Raw genomic sequence first — 16,679 nt, 5'->3', positions numbered from 1 at the left:
CTTGGGGCTGGAAAGGAACGTAGGGAAGGTAAGTGAAGAACCAAGAGTCCTCCCGCTGCCCAGGAAAATAAGGCCCCTGTGTCCACACCAGCCACCACATGCCAGAGACTCTTGAACTCTGCTGACTCAAGCTGCTGCCAGACCCCTTTCCCTCACTGACCTCAGGGAAGGGTAGAGGAGGCCAGACGGGGCCTGAATTGAACCCCAGCAGCTCTAAGGAAACCCAGGGAGGAAAGCCCATCCCTGGGGTTGAACAACCACTGCTCTCTGCCCCTGTGCCTACGTTGGGAGCTGAGTCAGGCCCTGAGTGGCAGGGACCCACCTACACCTAGCTGGGAACCAGACTCAAGATGTAGGAATCTGAGTGGGGGCTGAGGAAAGTGCTGTGGGCCTGGGACATGGGCTCAGGGGAGAGCACTGGCATAACATATGCAGGCCCCAGGTTCCATCCCCTGCACAGGGGGAGACAAATAACTCTTCCTTGGCCCAAAGTCTGAGCTAGCAGGCTGACTGGCCAGGGATTAGAGCAATAGAACAGGCCACCTGCCAATCCCTTACTGGTGCTTTGCACAACACACACACACACACACACCATCCTAATTTTCCAGGTGAGACTACCAGGTGGCCTTATGGCCCCATTTCACAGATGAGCTAAAATTCAGAGAAGCTAAGAAATCTATGCCAGGCCCTGCACTGAGGGGACCTGCCTGATTCCCAGGCCAAGCCACTTCTCAGTAACACACATACACACACACACACACCCTGAGCGGATGGCAAGTTAAGAGCCCAGCAAGCCATCCTCAGGGTGAAAGGTCATCCCAGCTAGCACTTCTGTAGTGGCACACACGCCGTAAATTCACTCGGGGACCGGGCTGCCTTACAGTTCTGGCTTAGCAATTGATGTGGGGCAGAGAAGAGCATGCGTATAAACCCCCAGGGATGACAAGACCATCCAGCACCTGCACAGGGGAGGGGCTGGTCAAGCCAACACAGGTTCACAGCACTGCCATCACTCAGAACCCAGAGCCCCAGCCCCATACCCAGAATCCTCCAAACTTGCTCTGCACAAAACCCCAAGTTGACAATGGAGTCAAACACATCTCCAGCTAAAGGAATTGACTCAGTGCCTCACACACACACACACACACACACCGGAGTTCAGATGTCTCCCAAGCAACCTGGCCTTGGCCAGGAGTTAGCCAAGGCTTCAGGCCCCTGCTCCTGCTGGTCAGCTCCAGATGTGGTCAGTTGGTGGGGGTGCCAAGAGGATGCAGCCGCAGCTCAGGCTCCACTGGATCAAGATCGAAGAAGTTGACCACTGCGGCAGCCCTGGTAGTTGGCGGGGGGTCCCGGGGGGCCTCTCCAGGCAGCAGCAGCTGGGCAGTGAGCTGCAGGCCTGAGGAGCCACCTGAGTCTGGGTCGGAGTTGGAGTCTGGTGGCAGGGGTAGCGGCATCACCTGCTGCAGGCTGAGGCCTGGCCGGGCGCCACTGTGAGAGGTCCGCATGGAAGGAGAGGCAGGACTGGCCCGGAGCTCCTGGGGACAGTGGGGACACGGCAGGAACCGGCCCAAGGCCCGCTTGAAGTCCCGCATGAAAAGTGGGTAGATGATAGGGTTCATGGTGCTGTTACAGTACCCCAGCCAAGTCAGGACATCGAAGAGGCCTGGGGAGATGCAGTCACACACAGCCTGGAGGGGGAGGAGGGAGAACAAGTCCCACCTGACCCCAGGGCAGGGACCCAGCCCAGCCTACCCAGTGTGGAAGAGAAGAGACAGACCCTCTCCCCTCCCCACACCTGAGGCTTGGATACATCTTACCCCAGGCTGTGGCGTTACCTGAGCAATGTTAGCCAAAAAGAAGGGCAGCCAAGTCACAAAGAACATGCTGAGCAGAATGCCCAGGGTCAGGCTGGCTTTCAAGGCCTTCCTGCTGTGTCTGGTCGCTAAGCGCCTGCTCTCAGCGGATTCCACCCCAGGGTGTGGCGTTCTGGGGACCTGTGGAAAGGAAGGCCACATGAGTCACTGATCCTAGCCAGAGAAGGAACCTTGACCCTCATTCTAGACAGAATCGTAATACTAGCAGTTAATGGAGTGCGACTCAGCCCCTAGACTGAGACTTGACACTGATGCCAAGCTGAATTGAATTGACCCAGGCTCCAGAGCATTTGCTGACACCAGCAGTAAGCTCGGTACTGACCATGGTCCTGACCGAAATCCTGACACCTACCACGTGGCCTGGAGTCTTCCAGAACCAGTCTCAGACTCAGTCTCAAACCTGGATCTGAGCCTTGATCGTAGTCCCACACCAACTCCCAACCTGGCCTGGCCATCTTGCAAGGAGCTCCCGTCAGGGCAGTAAGGTCAAGCAACAGCACCCCAGAGGAGAGGTCAGAGAACAGCCCACCCTACAAAGCCAGCGCTCCACAGACGCCACAGCACCTACAAAGCCTACAGGCACTTCAGGAATCAGTTACACTTGAACTAAACGACTAAAGAGGACCCGATGCTCTCCAGAGCTGAGTTATTTGTTTGTAAATAGATTTGCCCTCTCTGTATTTTGGAATAATGGTTGACCTGAACAATTGTTCTCATGCTTCACAAAATAGAAATGATTTTTTTCTTTTTTTTCTGAGAATGTATGCACACACAAAACCAATGCGTGGGGCTGGGAATATGCCTCAGTGGTGGAGTGCTTGTCTAACATGCATGAAGCTCTGGGCTCGATTCCTCAGTACCACATAAACAGAAAAGGTCAGAAGTGGCAATGTGGCTCAAGTAGAGTGCTAGCCTTGAGCAAAAGAAGCATAGGGACAGCACCCAGGCCCTGAGTTCAAGCCCCACGACCAGCAAAAAAAAAAAAAAAACAAGTGCAATTCAATCTTTTATGGATTGCTAGGGACAGTAGTAGCCTTGGCATTTCAGGACTCAGTTCTGTCATGGACTGCAAGGCATCTCCATGTTGCATGTGGACAGCAGGAGGCAGACAATGAGGGGGAAAGGAAGTGCCAGCTGCCAATCAGCAATTCCCAAACACGTAAAGGCTCTCCAACTGGATGGTCATACTTCTTGACCACTTTAAAAAAAACATCTCGCCTAGCGCCGGTGGCTCGCACCTGTAATCCTAGCTACTCAGGAGGATGAGATCCGAGGATCTCCAGCCCAGGCAGGAAAGACCATGAGACTCTTATCTCCAATAAACCATTCAGAAAACCTGAAGTGACACTGTGGCTCAAGTGGTAGAGCACTAGCCTTAAGCTGAAGAGCTGAGGGACAGCACCCAGGCCCAGAGTTCAAGCCCCACGACCGACAAAAATACAATATTTATAAAATCAGGTACAGCCAAGTGAAGTGGTTCCAGCCTGTAATACTGGCTACTTGGGAGGCAGAGATAGAGGAGGATTGAACTTCTGAGGTCACTAGGTACTCAGGCTGAAGAATCACAGTATGAAGCTGCACCCTGGCAAAAGTGTGAGACCCTATCTGAAAAAGGGGGCAGAGCTTGAATGATTGTTCTGCCTAGCAACCAACAAGCCCTAAGTTTAAATCCTCATATTGCCCAAAAAAAACTATACACATACCCAAGCACATGTACATGCATGTGCATGGAGGGGGGGGGGGGGAATGTGCTACACTTGTGGGTCCAGAGCATCTAAGAAGCCATGAGAGCTGGAGTATGAAGGTCCTCCACAGACCATGTGTTAAAACTGATTTAGATGTTCCTAGATCCGTGTAAAAAAAAAAGTGACAGCCACCTACAACTACAGTTTAAGTGTCATGTGCAGACACGCAGAGGGGGTGGGTGCTGCCTTGGAACACACTTCGACTGGGGAAAATCAGGGGGTCCACATACCCAAATCCTTCCCTAAGTTGTATGACAGCACAGTTTTGTTTCTGAAAGCAGCCGGAGGCAGGACGCGTGTGGGGTCAGAGGAGGCAGGAAGGGACCCAGTTTCCCAGCAACCCTTGCAGATGGAGAGGGGGTGGAGGCAGCCAAGTGAAGATTTGTCAGGGCCTTCAAGCCAGCTTCACAGCCAACACCCCCAGCTCACTCCTGGCTGAGCCCTCCCTCCACCGGCTCCTCCCCCCTCCTCTCCCAGCAGCCTCCATGCCCAGAGCTGGTGCCTGTCCAAGGTGCTGAAATCCCCGCTTCTTTCCACAGGACTAAGGAGTTGGAGGTCTGGAAAGCGGAAAGTTACAATGTACACCCTGTAGTTCCAGTGTCTTCATATATGTACCCTAATGAAATCTTCATATATAGATAGCAAGGGAGAATTCACAGTCTGGCTGTCTCCCTCCATCTTAGTGGAGGTGGATTTGTATAGAGGCAATACCGGGGCTCTTGGGACAGGCGATCTGGCGTAACACCATGACTCTGACACTCACTGTGAAGTTGAGAATGCTTCTACGTCCACATCTATAAAATGGGAGACACCATAGGTGGCTGACAGAGTCTATGGATTCGGACTGAATGCTCGGAGCCTGACACACAGAGAGAGTTAAAGCCTTGCTTGCCCTGATGTGGGTTCAGCAACAAGTGTGTAAGGTAAGGGTGACCAGACAATGTTGGGGTCCTGTCATCCCGGTAGAATCTCTGGCCTCCTGGGATCAGCACAGACAGCAGGATAGATACTCTGACTCACCATGCAGTAGCTCAGGCTCCACAGTTACAGGATGGGTTTGTTCCACCCTTCCACCCCCACAGACACAATCCCTCCAAGTCTGCTCCCAAGTCAGCAGAGAGATAGATCTCATCTGCCTCTCTCATCCTCTCCCCTCCCCTCCAGGTGGACTTCATGCAGTGTCTGTGACCCAGGATCTACCTGGAGGGAGAGGCTCCTGCTTCCCCGAGGGATCTCCTAAAACCTGCCACTACATCAACTGGCTGCCATTGATGGGGACAGAAAATATGGGCAAGGAGATAACCATTTCTAGAAGATTCGAGTGATAAAGGTGTTCCTCTGGGCTGGGAATGTGGTTTAGTGGGAGAGCGCTTGCCTAGCATGCATGAAGCCCTGGGTTCAATTTCTCAGTACCATATATACAGAAAAAGCCGAAAGTGGCACTGTGGCTCAAGTGGTAGAGTGTTAGCTTGGAGCAAAGGAAGCTCAGGGACAGTTTCCAGGCCCTGAGTGCAAGCCCCAGGAATGGCACACACAAAAACAGGTGTTCCTGGGGCTGGGAAGGTGGCTCAGTGGTAGAGCGCTTGCCTTGCATGCCTGAGGCCCTGGGTTCCATTCCTCAGCACCACATAAGCAAAAAGAAAAAAGCCGGAAGTGGCACTGTGGCTCAAGTGGTAGAGCGCTAGCCTTGATCTGAAGAGCTGAGGGACAGCGCCCAGGCCCAGAGTTCAGGCCCCATGACCAGACTCCCCCCCCCCAAAAAAAAAGGTGTTCCTCTGGTGGACCAGGGGAAACAGGGGGAAAGAGACATTCCTGCTCCTGCCAGAGGCCTGGGTGCTGGGGTAGCAGGAGGAATTGGAGAGATCCTCAGGGCAGCAGCTCCAGAGAAGGAGTAAAGGCAATTGCAGATTCTGTCTCATCTTAAATCCAAGAATAACTCCAGGTTGAGGGAGCCACAGCACAGTGGTAGAGCACTTGCCTAGCCTGCTCCAGGTCCCAGATTCGATGCCCACTACCACAGGAGAAAGAAAATAAAACAGAACTGGGTGCCAGTGGCCCACGCCTGTAATCCTAGCTACTCAAGAGGATCAAGGTTAGAGGCCAGCCTGGGCCAAAAAGTTGGTAAGACTCCATCTCCAAAACAATCAACAAAACGTCGGGCTGGACATGTGACTCAAATGGCAGAGCATTGCCTGAGCAAGCAAGCTGAGAAAAGCAGGAAGCCCTGGGTCAAAGCCCAGTACTGCCAAAAAAAGGACACAGAGCAAAGCACTAAGTTTCTTTAGGTCTTGCTACAAATAAGAAAACATACAGAAGAAGGGCTGTGTGGAGTGTACCTGTGCCTTGGAGCTGATGGGACAGAATTCAATGGATCCATTATTTTACTGTAAATGTTTATAGTGTACTTTGTTGGGCTACAACATATCTTAGTGGTAGAGCTCAAGGCCTGGGTTCTATCCCCAGTCTAAAATGAAATAAAATTAAATGTACTTAAACCAGGGGCCAGTGGCTCACACCTGTAGTCCTAGCGAGCTGAGATCTGAAGCTTGTAGTTCAAAGCCAGCCCAGGCAGAAAGGCTATAAGACCCTTATCTCCAATTAACCACCAAAAAGGTGGAAGTGTGGCTCAAGTGGTACATGGCCAGCCTTGAGCAAAAATGCTCAAGAACAGTGTTAAGGCTCTGAGTTCAAGCCCCAAGGTCAGCACAAAAAAATGTACTGGACATATTTCCTTATGCCATTTAAAAAGGTATGATCCTGGCCCAGTGCCGGTGACTCATGCCTGTAATCCTATTCAGGAAGCTGAGATCTGAGGATTGTGCTTCAAAGCCAGCCCAGGCAGGAAAGTCTATGAGATTCTTAACTCTAATAAATTACCAAAAGAAGCCAGAAGTGGAGCTCAAGTGGTAGAGCTCTATCCTTGAGCAAAAGAAACTCAGGGAAAAAACTCAGGCCTTGAATTCAAGCCCCAGGACCAAAACAAAAACAACCAGCAACTACCTTTGGGAGTATATTAAGGATTAAATAAGAAGATACAAAACTATTAGACTAGTTCTTGGCTCGCAGTAGGTACAGTGTAAGTGGTGTATTTAGCTCACTGATACTGGCAATGCTACCAGTGCCAGCCAGGGTGGTGGGGTTTCTTCCCCCAATAAAAGGGGGCACACCTACAACTGTGTATTTTACCACCAAGAAGAAAGGGGAGAAACAACTATGTGTTGTGTACTCCTGTATGCCCGGGCCTTCAAGTATATCATCTCATGGAGTCTTCAAAAAGCCTCCTGGGGTAGCTATCTGTGGTCCTGGGACACAGAGCTGGGACAAAGAACAGGCAAGACTTGAACTCTGACCAGCAGACACCCAGCTCCTGCTCTTGGCCTGGAGGCCCAGCTCACTGCCTCCAAGCGGCAGCCAAGCCTTTTCAGCATGGCACAGACACCCTGTGGCCTCCCCCACAGAGATATTTCTGTGATGGAGGAGGAGGGACAGAGATGGAGAGAAGCTGTATCACACTGAGACATGATGATGGAGTGAGAGAGGGTGCAGGGGGTGGGAGGAGGGGAAACGGAGGAGGAGGAGGAGGAGGAGGAGGAGGGGCAGGGGGGAGAAAGAAGCAGAGGAGAGAGCAAGGGATCACAGAGGGAAAGAATGGGGACAGATAGAGCTGAGTAAGGGGAGGAAGATGAGGTACAGTGAGGAGAGGGTTAGGGACCAGAGAGACATGCCAGAGGTGGAGACCAGGAGAAGCTGAAGAGATGGTGGCCACCTCTGGCTGGACCTTCCAACTCCTCCCTGTCAATCAGGCTGAACATCCACATTGCCCCCTGATGCTGCTTAACGGGCCTTTGGCCCTCCGGAATTGCCCAAGGGCTGAGGGGGGCTAATACCCCCCTCTCTCTTTTTCTTTCTTTCTTTCTTTCTTTTCTTTCTTTCTTTTCTTTCTTTCTTTCTTTTTCTTTCTCTCTCTGTCTCTCACACACACACATACACACACACCTGCCTTAATACGATCTCACATTTACCCCACAGGATTCCCCTGCAGCCCCAGCTCTAAGCTCTAAGCCCCTGAGGATGGTGGGAAGGTCTGGTGGGAGTTGTGGAGAATAAAGTCAGTGGTGGTCCAGTCTCAAGACAAAGCATCTGACCCTGAGAGAAACATCGCTTACATAATAACTTAGCAGCTTACAGGCAGATGTGACAGTCGGGAAATCCCTGCACTTGGAAGTTCCCTAGGTAAACAGAGTGGGCGTGGCTCGTGCAGTGGCGTGCCAGCCAGGAGCAAGAAAACCTGAGACAAATCGCGACCCAGAAAACAGAGAAATAAAGGGACGTGGCATCATGGCCCTTAAGGTGATGTTCTGACTCAGACCAAGGTCTTGACCGATCTGAACTTAACCTTCACCTATCAGCTATGCAGTTCTGGGCAGGCCACATGTGATGGCTCTGAGCCTCCATTTCCCTATCTGTCACACACTACCCTTACCTCAGTGGCTGTCTGGGGAATTACGAGGCTTGTCTTGGTGTCTGACACATGGGGCTGCAGCTGTGAACACCCCAGGCTTTGGGGCCAGGGTCTTCTGGTTTGATCCTGGTCTCAGGGCACTGGCTGTTCCAACAGAGTTGGAAACCGGGTTCCTAGCCTCACCAATCCCCACCTCACAGACCAGCCAGCTTCTCAGAATGTGAGCCTAGTGTGGGAATGGAGATGTTTTAGGTGCTAGGGTTATGTTCATGAAATAAGGGGATCACAGAGCGAACGTGAGTCCCAAGCTCTCCTCCAGCCCTCTGCCAACAGGAAGCCGGTGAGCTGCTACTCTGCTACTCTTAACACTCCTACTATGTTTGTTTGTGTGTGTCTATGTTTGTTTGTCTGTGTGCCAGTACGAGGGCTTGAACTCACGATCTCTTGCTCTCACTAGGCTGTTTCACTCAAGGCTGGTGCTCTGCCGTTTGGGCCACAGCTCCACTACAGAGTTCTTGATGTTAATTGGAGATAAAGAGTTGCAGACTTTCCTACCCAGGCTGGCTCTGAATAGCAACTCTTAGATTTTAGTAGCTAGGATTACAAGGCATAAGTCACCAGCTTCTGGTTTAAGAACTCTACTCTTTTTTTTCTTTTTTTGGTTGTGGGGCTGGAACGCCCCATGCATGCAAGGCGAGCACTCTGCCACTGAGCCACCTTCCCAGCCCAACAACTCTACTTTTAAAGGCAAAGCCAGGTGCTATGTCACCCAGCCTCACCAAGCACATTTCAGACACAGCCAGGACACCTCCAACTTGCCCGAAATTGCACAGGTAGCATCACCAGCTACCTGTGGCAAGGGATACAGATTTTCTATTTCTGGAAAGGATGTGAGGTTTCCTTTCCAAACCAAATCATGGAAATTAAAAGACAAAGTGATATAATTCAAAGAAAATGGTAAGAATCATTTCATTGTGAGCTTGGGGTGGTGGTTGAAGAGCTAGAAAGATAAAGGTCCTAGGGCGGAATGGGGGGGGGGGGGGCTCACTTTGTTCTTTACAAAAACCCAAGGGCTGAAGCTGGGAATGTGGCTGAGCAGTAGAGTGCTTGCCTAGCATGCACAAAGCCCTGGGTTCAATTCTTCAGCAACACCTAAACAGAAAAGGCTGGAAGTGGCACTGTGGCTCAAGTGGTAGAGTGCTAGCCTTGAGCAAACAGAGGCTCAGGGACAGTGCCCAGGCCCTGAGTTCAAGCTCCAGGACTAGCAAAAAAAGAAAAAAGAAAAGAAAACAGGGGCTGAGGGTGTAGCTCAATGGTCAGCAGAGAATGCACTTAAGTCCTGGTTCTGGCCTCAGCACAGGAAAAAAAAGAAAAAAGATCTTTGCAAGAACACAGGGTGATCTTCACTCCCTACAATGAGTGAGAAATAAATCAATAAATCACAGCTCCTCTGAGCCACTGCATATGATCTGCTTGAGGCACAAATACCTGCTATAGCTCACCCATTTTATGAACTTCCTGAGAGGAGTTACCTGGCCTTTGATATGAGAAAATTCACACAAGAGAGAGATCTGGGTTTTCACCCAAGCAAAGTGGTACATGCTTGTAATCCCAGATACTCAGAGCAGAGCTGGCTCTTGTTGGAAGCCAGTCAGAGCAAAAAGCTAGTGAGACTCCATCTTATGAATATCTGGGTGTTGCAGTACCCATTCGATTGAGGTTTGGGTCAGCCCAGGAAAAAACTTGTGACCCTATTCCAAAAATAACTTATAGCTAAAATGTCAGGAGAGTGATTCAAGTGTGGGAACTCATGCCTACCAAGTGAGAGACACTGAGTTCAAACCCTAGGACTACCCAAAAAAATGAGGAAGGAAGGAAAGAAGGAAGGAAGGAAGGGAGGGAGGAAGGGAGGGAGGGAGGGAGGGAAGGAGGGAGGGAGGGAGGGAGGGAGGGGAGGAAAAGGAGGAAAAGAGGGAAAGAGGGAGGGCTTATGACCATAGTCCTATAGCTGAAATTCAAAGGATTGTGAGTTGAAGCCAGCCTGGGCAGAAAAGTCTTGTGGGACTTCACCTCCAAAATAACAGCAAAGAGCTAGTCTGGAGGTGTGGCTCAAGTAATAGAGTAAGCTGAGTGAGTAAGCCAGGCAACCTTGAAATCCTGAGTTCAAACCCAAGTACTTCCCCTACCCCAACAAAAGGAAGAAAAGAAGCCTGAAATAAAGTAAATGAGCAGGGTGCAGTGGCTCATGCCTGTAATCCTAGCGACTCAGGAGACTGAGATCTGAGAATCAAGGTTCAAAGCTAGCCCAGGCGGGAAAATCTGTGAGACTCTTATCTCCAATTAACCACCAGAAAAACAGAAGTGGCACTGTGGCTCCAAGTGGTAGAACACTAGCCTTGAGCAAAACTGCTCAGGGACAGCACCCAGGCCATGAGTTCAAACTCCACAACGGACAATAAATAAAGTAATTGAAAAAACTAAGAAAACATAAGAAAAATGTGCAATAAATTGGAAACCGATGCAGCTCAGACCTCACTGATGGGTGTGATGGCTCAGCTGCTCTGGGACACAGCCAGGAGGCTGCAAAACAGTCAGGCTTTTGCTTCCCAGCCAAGTCCCCAACCATCCCATGACCCCAGGACACCTGTCATCCTCCAAGAGCTCAGGCCTGGTCAATCTCCATCTGAAGGGCCCATGACTGGAAGAGGGGAGGCAGGGAGATTGCAGGTGTAAGCAAGGAGGGATCCTGAGGCCACATTTTGAATGCAGTGAGGTTAACAGCAAGGAACCAACACAATAGCCTTTCTTCAAATATTTGCTGTACAAGCCAGGCACCAGTGGCTCACGCCTGTAATCCTAGCTACTCAGGAGGTTGAGCTTGAGGATTATGGGTCAAAGCTAGCCTAGGCAGAAAACTCTGTGGGACTCATCTCCAATTCACCAAAAAGCTGGAAGTGGAGCTGTTGCTCAAGTGGTAGAGCACCAGGCTAGAACAAAAAAAAAAAAGTTAAGGGACAATACCCAGACCGAGTTCAAACTCCAGGAATGGCACCAAAATTTTTTTTTTTTTTTTTTGGGTCCGGTCATGGGGCCTGAACTCTGGGCCTGGGCACTGTCCCTCAGCTCTTCAGCTCAAGGCTAGTGCTCTACCACCTGAGCTACAGTGCCACTTCCGGCTTTTTTTTTATGTGGTGCTGAGGAATCGAACCCAGGGCCTTGAGCATTCAAGGCAAGCGCTCTACTACTGAGCCACCTTCCCAGCCCAGTACCAAAATTTAAAAAAAAAAAAAATTAAAAACTGCTCTAGTTGGGGCTGGGAAGTTGGCTCAGTGGTAGAGCGCTTGCCTTGCATGCCTGAGGCCCTGGGTTCCATTCCTCAGCACCACATAAGCAAAAAGAAAAAAGCCGGAAGTGGTGCTGTGGCTCAAGTGGTAGAGTGCTAGCCTTGAGCTGAAGAGCTGAGGGACAGTGCACAGGCCCAGAGTTCAGGCCCCATGACCGGACCCAAAAACAAAACAAAACAAAAAAAAAAAAACTGCTCTAGTTTCTTTTTTGGCGTGACTACTGTTGCTATAATCCCATCTACTTGGGAGGTGGAGGAAGGTGGAAAGTTAGAGGCCACCTAGGCAAAGTTAGACCCTATCTCAAAATCATGATACAAGTCAAAAGGCTGGAGAATGTGGCTCAAGTGATTGAGTGCATGCGCGAACCTCCAAGAGCGCAATCTCCAGCTCCTGTGTAGAAAATGTACAGTAAGGGTGCCAAGACTGTAAGCCATAGAGGCGTTGACCAGAACATGGGTTAGGAAGGTCACAGTGGAGATGGTTATCTCCTTAGAAGATAGAACCAGCAGGTCTGGGTAGAGCATGCCATAAATAAAAGAGAAACACTTTCTCTATGTCCTGGTGTGAGGCTGTGATGGGCCTGTGCCATCTTGGGGAAGGCCAGGAGGGGGAAATGCAGAGGGCTGAGCTGCACTATGGCCCCGCTTCACCTTAGCCTCCTGCCCCACCTCTTGCATGGACAGCCAAGCACTGGCTGGAATTCCAAAGAAAGGTGTCAGGTAGAACTTCCCTGCCAAGAGGCTCAAGAGATCATAGGAGGGCTGGGGATGTGGCTTAGTAGTAGCATACATGAAGCTCTGGGCTCGATTCCTCCCTGCCACATAAACAGAAAAAGCTGGAAGTGGTGCTGTGGCTCAAGTGATACAGTGCTAGCCTGGGCAAAAGAAGCTCAGTGTCCAGGCCCTGAGTTCAAGCCCTGGGACTGGCAAAAAAAAAAAAAAAAAAAAATTTAATCATAGGATGGACACCCAGGAGGCCCCTAATGGCTGCTTGTCCCTCACCCACCCACCCTGAGAGAGACCGGAGCTCCCAGCACACCCCAGGTACCTGCAGCGTCTCCGAGGCCTGGCCAGCCATGCCGGTGGTGAGGGAAGCCACCTGCACAGCCTGCTTGCGGGCAGCCAGCAGGATCCTGCAGTAGGTGAAACAGATGGCACCCGAGGGCAGGAAGAAGGTGAGGCCTGAGGCCACAAGGACGAAGGGCAGGCTGGCCAGCAGGCGGCACTGGCCCGGGGTGGGTGGCCGCGGACGGCCCAGCTCGTGCCAGCCCATCAGCAGGGGCAGGAAGGAGGCGAGGGCAGCGAGGCTCCAGGCGGCCAGGATGAGGGCCAGGGCGCGCGCGGGCGTCATGCGCAGCTTGTAGCGCAGCGGCGAGAGGATGAGCAGGTAGCGGTCCAGGCTGATGAGGCACAGGTTGAGGATGGAGGCGCTGCAGCACATCACGTCGAAGGCGGCCCAGAGCCGGCAGAGGCCGCGCGCCAGCACCCAGCGCCCGTACAGCGCGTTCAGCATGGCGGGCGGCATCACCACCAGCCCCACCATCAGGTCGGACGTGAAGAGCGACACCAGGAAGAAGTTGGACGTGTGGCGCAGCGCGGGCTGCGTGCAGATGAGCGCGATGAGCAGCAAGTTGGCCGCCGCGGTCAGCGCGATGACCACACACAGCGCGGCCGCCACCCAGCCGCTGCCCCCCGGGGCCGTCGGTGGCCCCGACCCCCAGGTCGGGGTGCTGCTGTTGGCAGGGCTCGGCTCGGGGACCATGGGGCCTGGGGGAGCGGGGAGGGAGAGGGGACCCAGACGTGGCGGGCAGGAGGACGGGGTGGACGTCGAGGCTGAGCACGGCCCTGGAGGGGAATGGAGGCTGAGACGGGGGTCGTGGGACGCGGCGGCGGCCCGGAGAGGGCGGGCAGGGGTTACATGGGCGCCCCCGGGGGTGGGGCGGGGACCCATGGAGCGCCGGGGGGAAGTTGGGGGGGGCACCTGGACAGCAGGTGGCAGAAAGTTAGGACGGGGTGCGATGTGCGCCCGGCCCTCCCCACCCCCGGGGCGGGTGGCCCACGGCAGGACGGGGTGCGCCGGGCCTTCTAGGGGCGCAGTCCGGGGAAGGTGGAGGTGGGCGGTGCTGCGGCGCCTCCCACCCCGGACCGAAGCAGGCTCCCAGCGAAGGGTGGGCGCGTGGGCGCGCGCTCCCGGAAGCCGTCACGTTGCGGGGTGGCAGCTTGGTGGCCCCGAAGCCGGTGCAAAGCCCCGGCGGTGCCGCCGAGGCGCCCGGGGACCCGCGACCCCGCGCTCCCCTCCGTGCGCCCGGCCCCTGCGGCGCGGGGAGGCCCCGCGGGCGGAGCAGCCCGGCGCCGCGCTCCGCCCTCCCCGCCGCGCGGAGCCGCCCGCCGGCCTCCCACCCGCGCGATCCTACCTGCGGGTGACTGCGGCAGGCGCCGCGGGGCTGGAGAGGAGAGGCGGCCGCGGCCGGCGGCGGGGCGGCGGGGCGGCGGGGCGGCGGGACCCCAGCCCCGGAGGCACGGCGAGGGCCCGGCGCGCGCCCAGGAGCCGCCGGGCTTTCAGCAGCGCGCGGTCCCGGAGCCCGGAGCGTGCGCCCCGCCCCGCTCCGCCGTGGGCGGGGAGAGCCGAGCCCGGCCTCGCGGGAGAGCGGGGTCCGGGCACCCCCAGGCCTGTGGGGCGACGATCGGAGCGCCCCAACTGCGCCCGGCACAGAGATAGCACACACACACACGCACACATGCACACACACGCGCGCACACACCCCTTACACCTCCGCACACCCCTCCTATCCCACACGTGGTTATGGCGCAGGCGGAACTCAGAGAAGGGGCTGCGCCCCGCCGGCCCAGCCGCGGCTCTCCAGTGGGGGTCTGGCCACTGGTGGCCAAAGGTCACCGCGCCTGCCTCGGAAGCTGGCTGACCCCTCGCTCCGCCTCTCCCTGGGCTCCGGCTGCGGTGCGGATGGAATGAGTTTCTAACACCTGGCTTTTATCCTTCCTGCCCCCCACTCCCCTCCCGTGGCTCACCCCTGTAATCCTAGCTACTTGAGAGCTGAGCATTGAGGTTGGAAGCTAGCCTGGACAGAAGTCTGTGAGACTCTGTCTTGTGCAAACAAAATAAAACACAAGGTCCTGAGTTCAAGCCCCAAGACTGGCACAAAAAAAAAAGGGCGGGGGTGGAGGAAAAATACAGAAATAAATAGGAAAGCCGGGTGCCAGTGGCTCGCACCTGTAATCCTAGCTACTCAGGAGGCTGAGATCTGAAGATGGTGATTCAAAGCCAGCCGGGGAAAGGAAAGTCCATGATACTCTTTTTTTTCTTTTTTTGGAGGAGTCCGGTCGTGGGGCCTGAACTCTGGGCCTGGGTGCTGTCCCTCAGCTCTTCAGCTCAAGGCTAGCGCTCTACCACTTGAGCCACAGCGCCACTTCCGGCTTTTTTCTTATGTGGTACTGAGGAATCAAACCCAGGGCCTCGAGCATGCAAGGCAAGTGCTCTACCACTGAGCCACCTTCCCAGCCTCCATGAGACTCATCTCCAGTTAACCACCAGAAAACCGGAAATGGTACTGTGGCTCAAGTGGTAAAATGTTTGCCTTTGAGCAAAAAAAAAAAAACCCCAGGCACTGAGTTCAAGCCCCACAACTGACATAAGTAAATAGATAAATAAGCAAGCAAGCAGAATAAACATAAATGATAGAACAAATGTACATCCATATAAAGAAAATCAGAGGGAGAGCTGCCCCTGGGACCCTCCAGGGCCCAGCCCCTTCTCTGAGTTGCACCAGCACCATAACTACACGTGGGGTGTGTGGAGGTGTAAGGCCAGGCACAATTGGGGTGCTCTGATGGTCACCCCACAGTCAGAGGAAAACATACCAGGGCCTGCTCTGTTGCACTATACCTACTCCTGTGGCCTGACTTGGGAAGTAGCACACATAAAATCGGGGCTCAGAAGAGGCTAGGGTGTCTACCAAAATCACCAGCAGAAGCTGAACCTCACATCTGCCACCACAGAGGGAGTCTATTGTTGAAGGTCCCCCAGGCACTGCAGCCCCCCCTTCTAAGTAGTTATCTGTTCAGAGCCCACAGATGGATCTACACAGTAGGAAGAGGAGGCTTGTACTTGCCCACACTGCATTGTCCCAGTGTAGCACCCCTGAGACTGGAACCGAGCCTCAAGAACCAGCTCCCCTGCTCTGCAGCTCTGGCTCAGGCACCTCAGCGTAGCAGGAGTGTGGAGGGGATGGAATGATGCTGGTATCCTCTGTTAAACTGGCAGTGCTCTGTCCTGGCTGGTCGGCTGCCTCAGTGTTCCTATCTGTATAATGGGAATGCCTTCTGCCCTGAGGAAACTCCAGCATCCCTGGGACTCCTAGTGTGAGAAACAGCAGACATGAGAGCCCAACAACCTGGGTTTCTAATCATGATTCTGCTACTCGCCCTGGAAGGTTCTAAGCTGGCCTGGAACTCACCATCCTCTGCTTTAGCCTTCTGAGGTCTGGGATTACAGGCACTACCAGCCTGCCTAGCTAAACTTCTTAAATACCCTTTTTTTTCTTGCTAGTCCTGGGGCTTGAACTCTGGGCCTGGGCACTGTCCCTGAGCTTCTTTTGCTCCAGGCTAGCACTCTATCACCTGAGCCACAGCACCACTTCCAGCTTTTTCTGTTTATGTGGTACTGAGGAATAGAACCCAGGCTTCGTGCACGCTAGGCAAGCACTCTACCACTAAGCTATATTTCAAACCTATCTTTTTTATTTTTTAAGACTGAATTTTACTTAATTCTGTTTTATTTTGTTTTGTTTTTTGCTTGTCCTGGAGGCTTGAACTCAAGGCCTGGGCACAGTCCCTGAGTTTCTTTTGCTCAAGGTAAGCACTCTACCACCTGAGCCACAGCGCCACTTCCAGCCTTTTTTTTAAAGTAGTTTATTGAAGATAGTCTCTCAGACTTTCCTGCCTGGCGGGGGGGGGGGGGGGGGGGGGGGGGGGGGGGGGGGGGGGGGGGGGGGGGGAGGCTTCAAATTGATTCTCAGACCTCAGCCTCCTGAGTAGTTAAGATTACAGGTAGGGGCTGGGAAGGTGGCTCAGTGGTAGAGCGCTTGCCTTGTAAGCCTGAGGCCCTGGGTTCGATTCCTCAGCACCACATAAGCAAAAAGAAAAAAGCCGGAAGTGGCGCTGTGGCTCAAGTGGTAGAGTGCTAGCCTTGAGCTGAAGAGCTGAGGGACAGCACCCAGGCCCAGAGTTCAGGCCCCACA

General features: G+C 53.7%; 1 protein-coding gene across 1 annotated transcript; it reads right to left on the bottom strand.

Annotated features, from left to right (window-relative positions):
* Positions 1-1,241: 1,241 nt before the first annotated feature.
* Htr6 (5-hydroxytryptamine receptor 6) lies at positions 1,242-13,208 on the bottom strand. Its single transcript, XM_042688739.1, has 3 exons — positions 12,473-13,208; positions 1,836-1,994; positions 1,242-1,688 (listed from the first exon to the last, which is right to left on the bottom strand). Exons 1-3 carry the CDS (start codon positions 13,184-13,186, stop codon positions 1,245-1,247), a joined length of 1,317 nt encoding a protein of 438 aa, XP_042544673.1. The 5' UTR covers positions 13,187-13,208; the 3' UTR covers positions 1,242-1,244.
* Between the last annotated feature and the right edge of the window lie 3,471 nt (positions 13,209-16,679).

This window comes from Dipodomys spectabilis, unplaced genomic scaffold, assembly GCF_019054845.1.
Source record: "Dipodomys spectabilis isolate Male_0828 unplaced genomic scaffold, ASM1905484v1 ptg000118l, whole genome shotgun sequence".
Classification (NCBI taxonomy): domain Eukaryota; kingdom Metazoa; phylum Chordata; class Mammalia; order Rodentia; family Heteromyidae; genus Dipodomys; species Dipodomys spectabilis.
The sequence above is the reverse complement of the archived record's forward strand: the minus strand, read 5'-3'. Positions and strand labels throughout refer to the sequence as shown.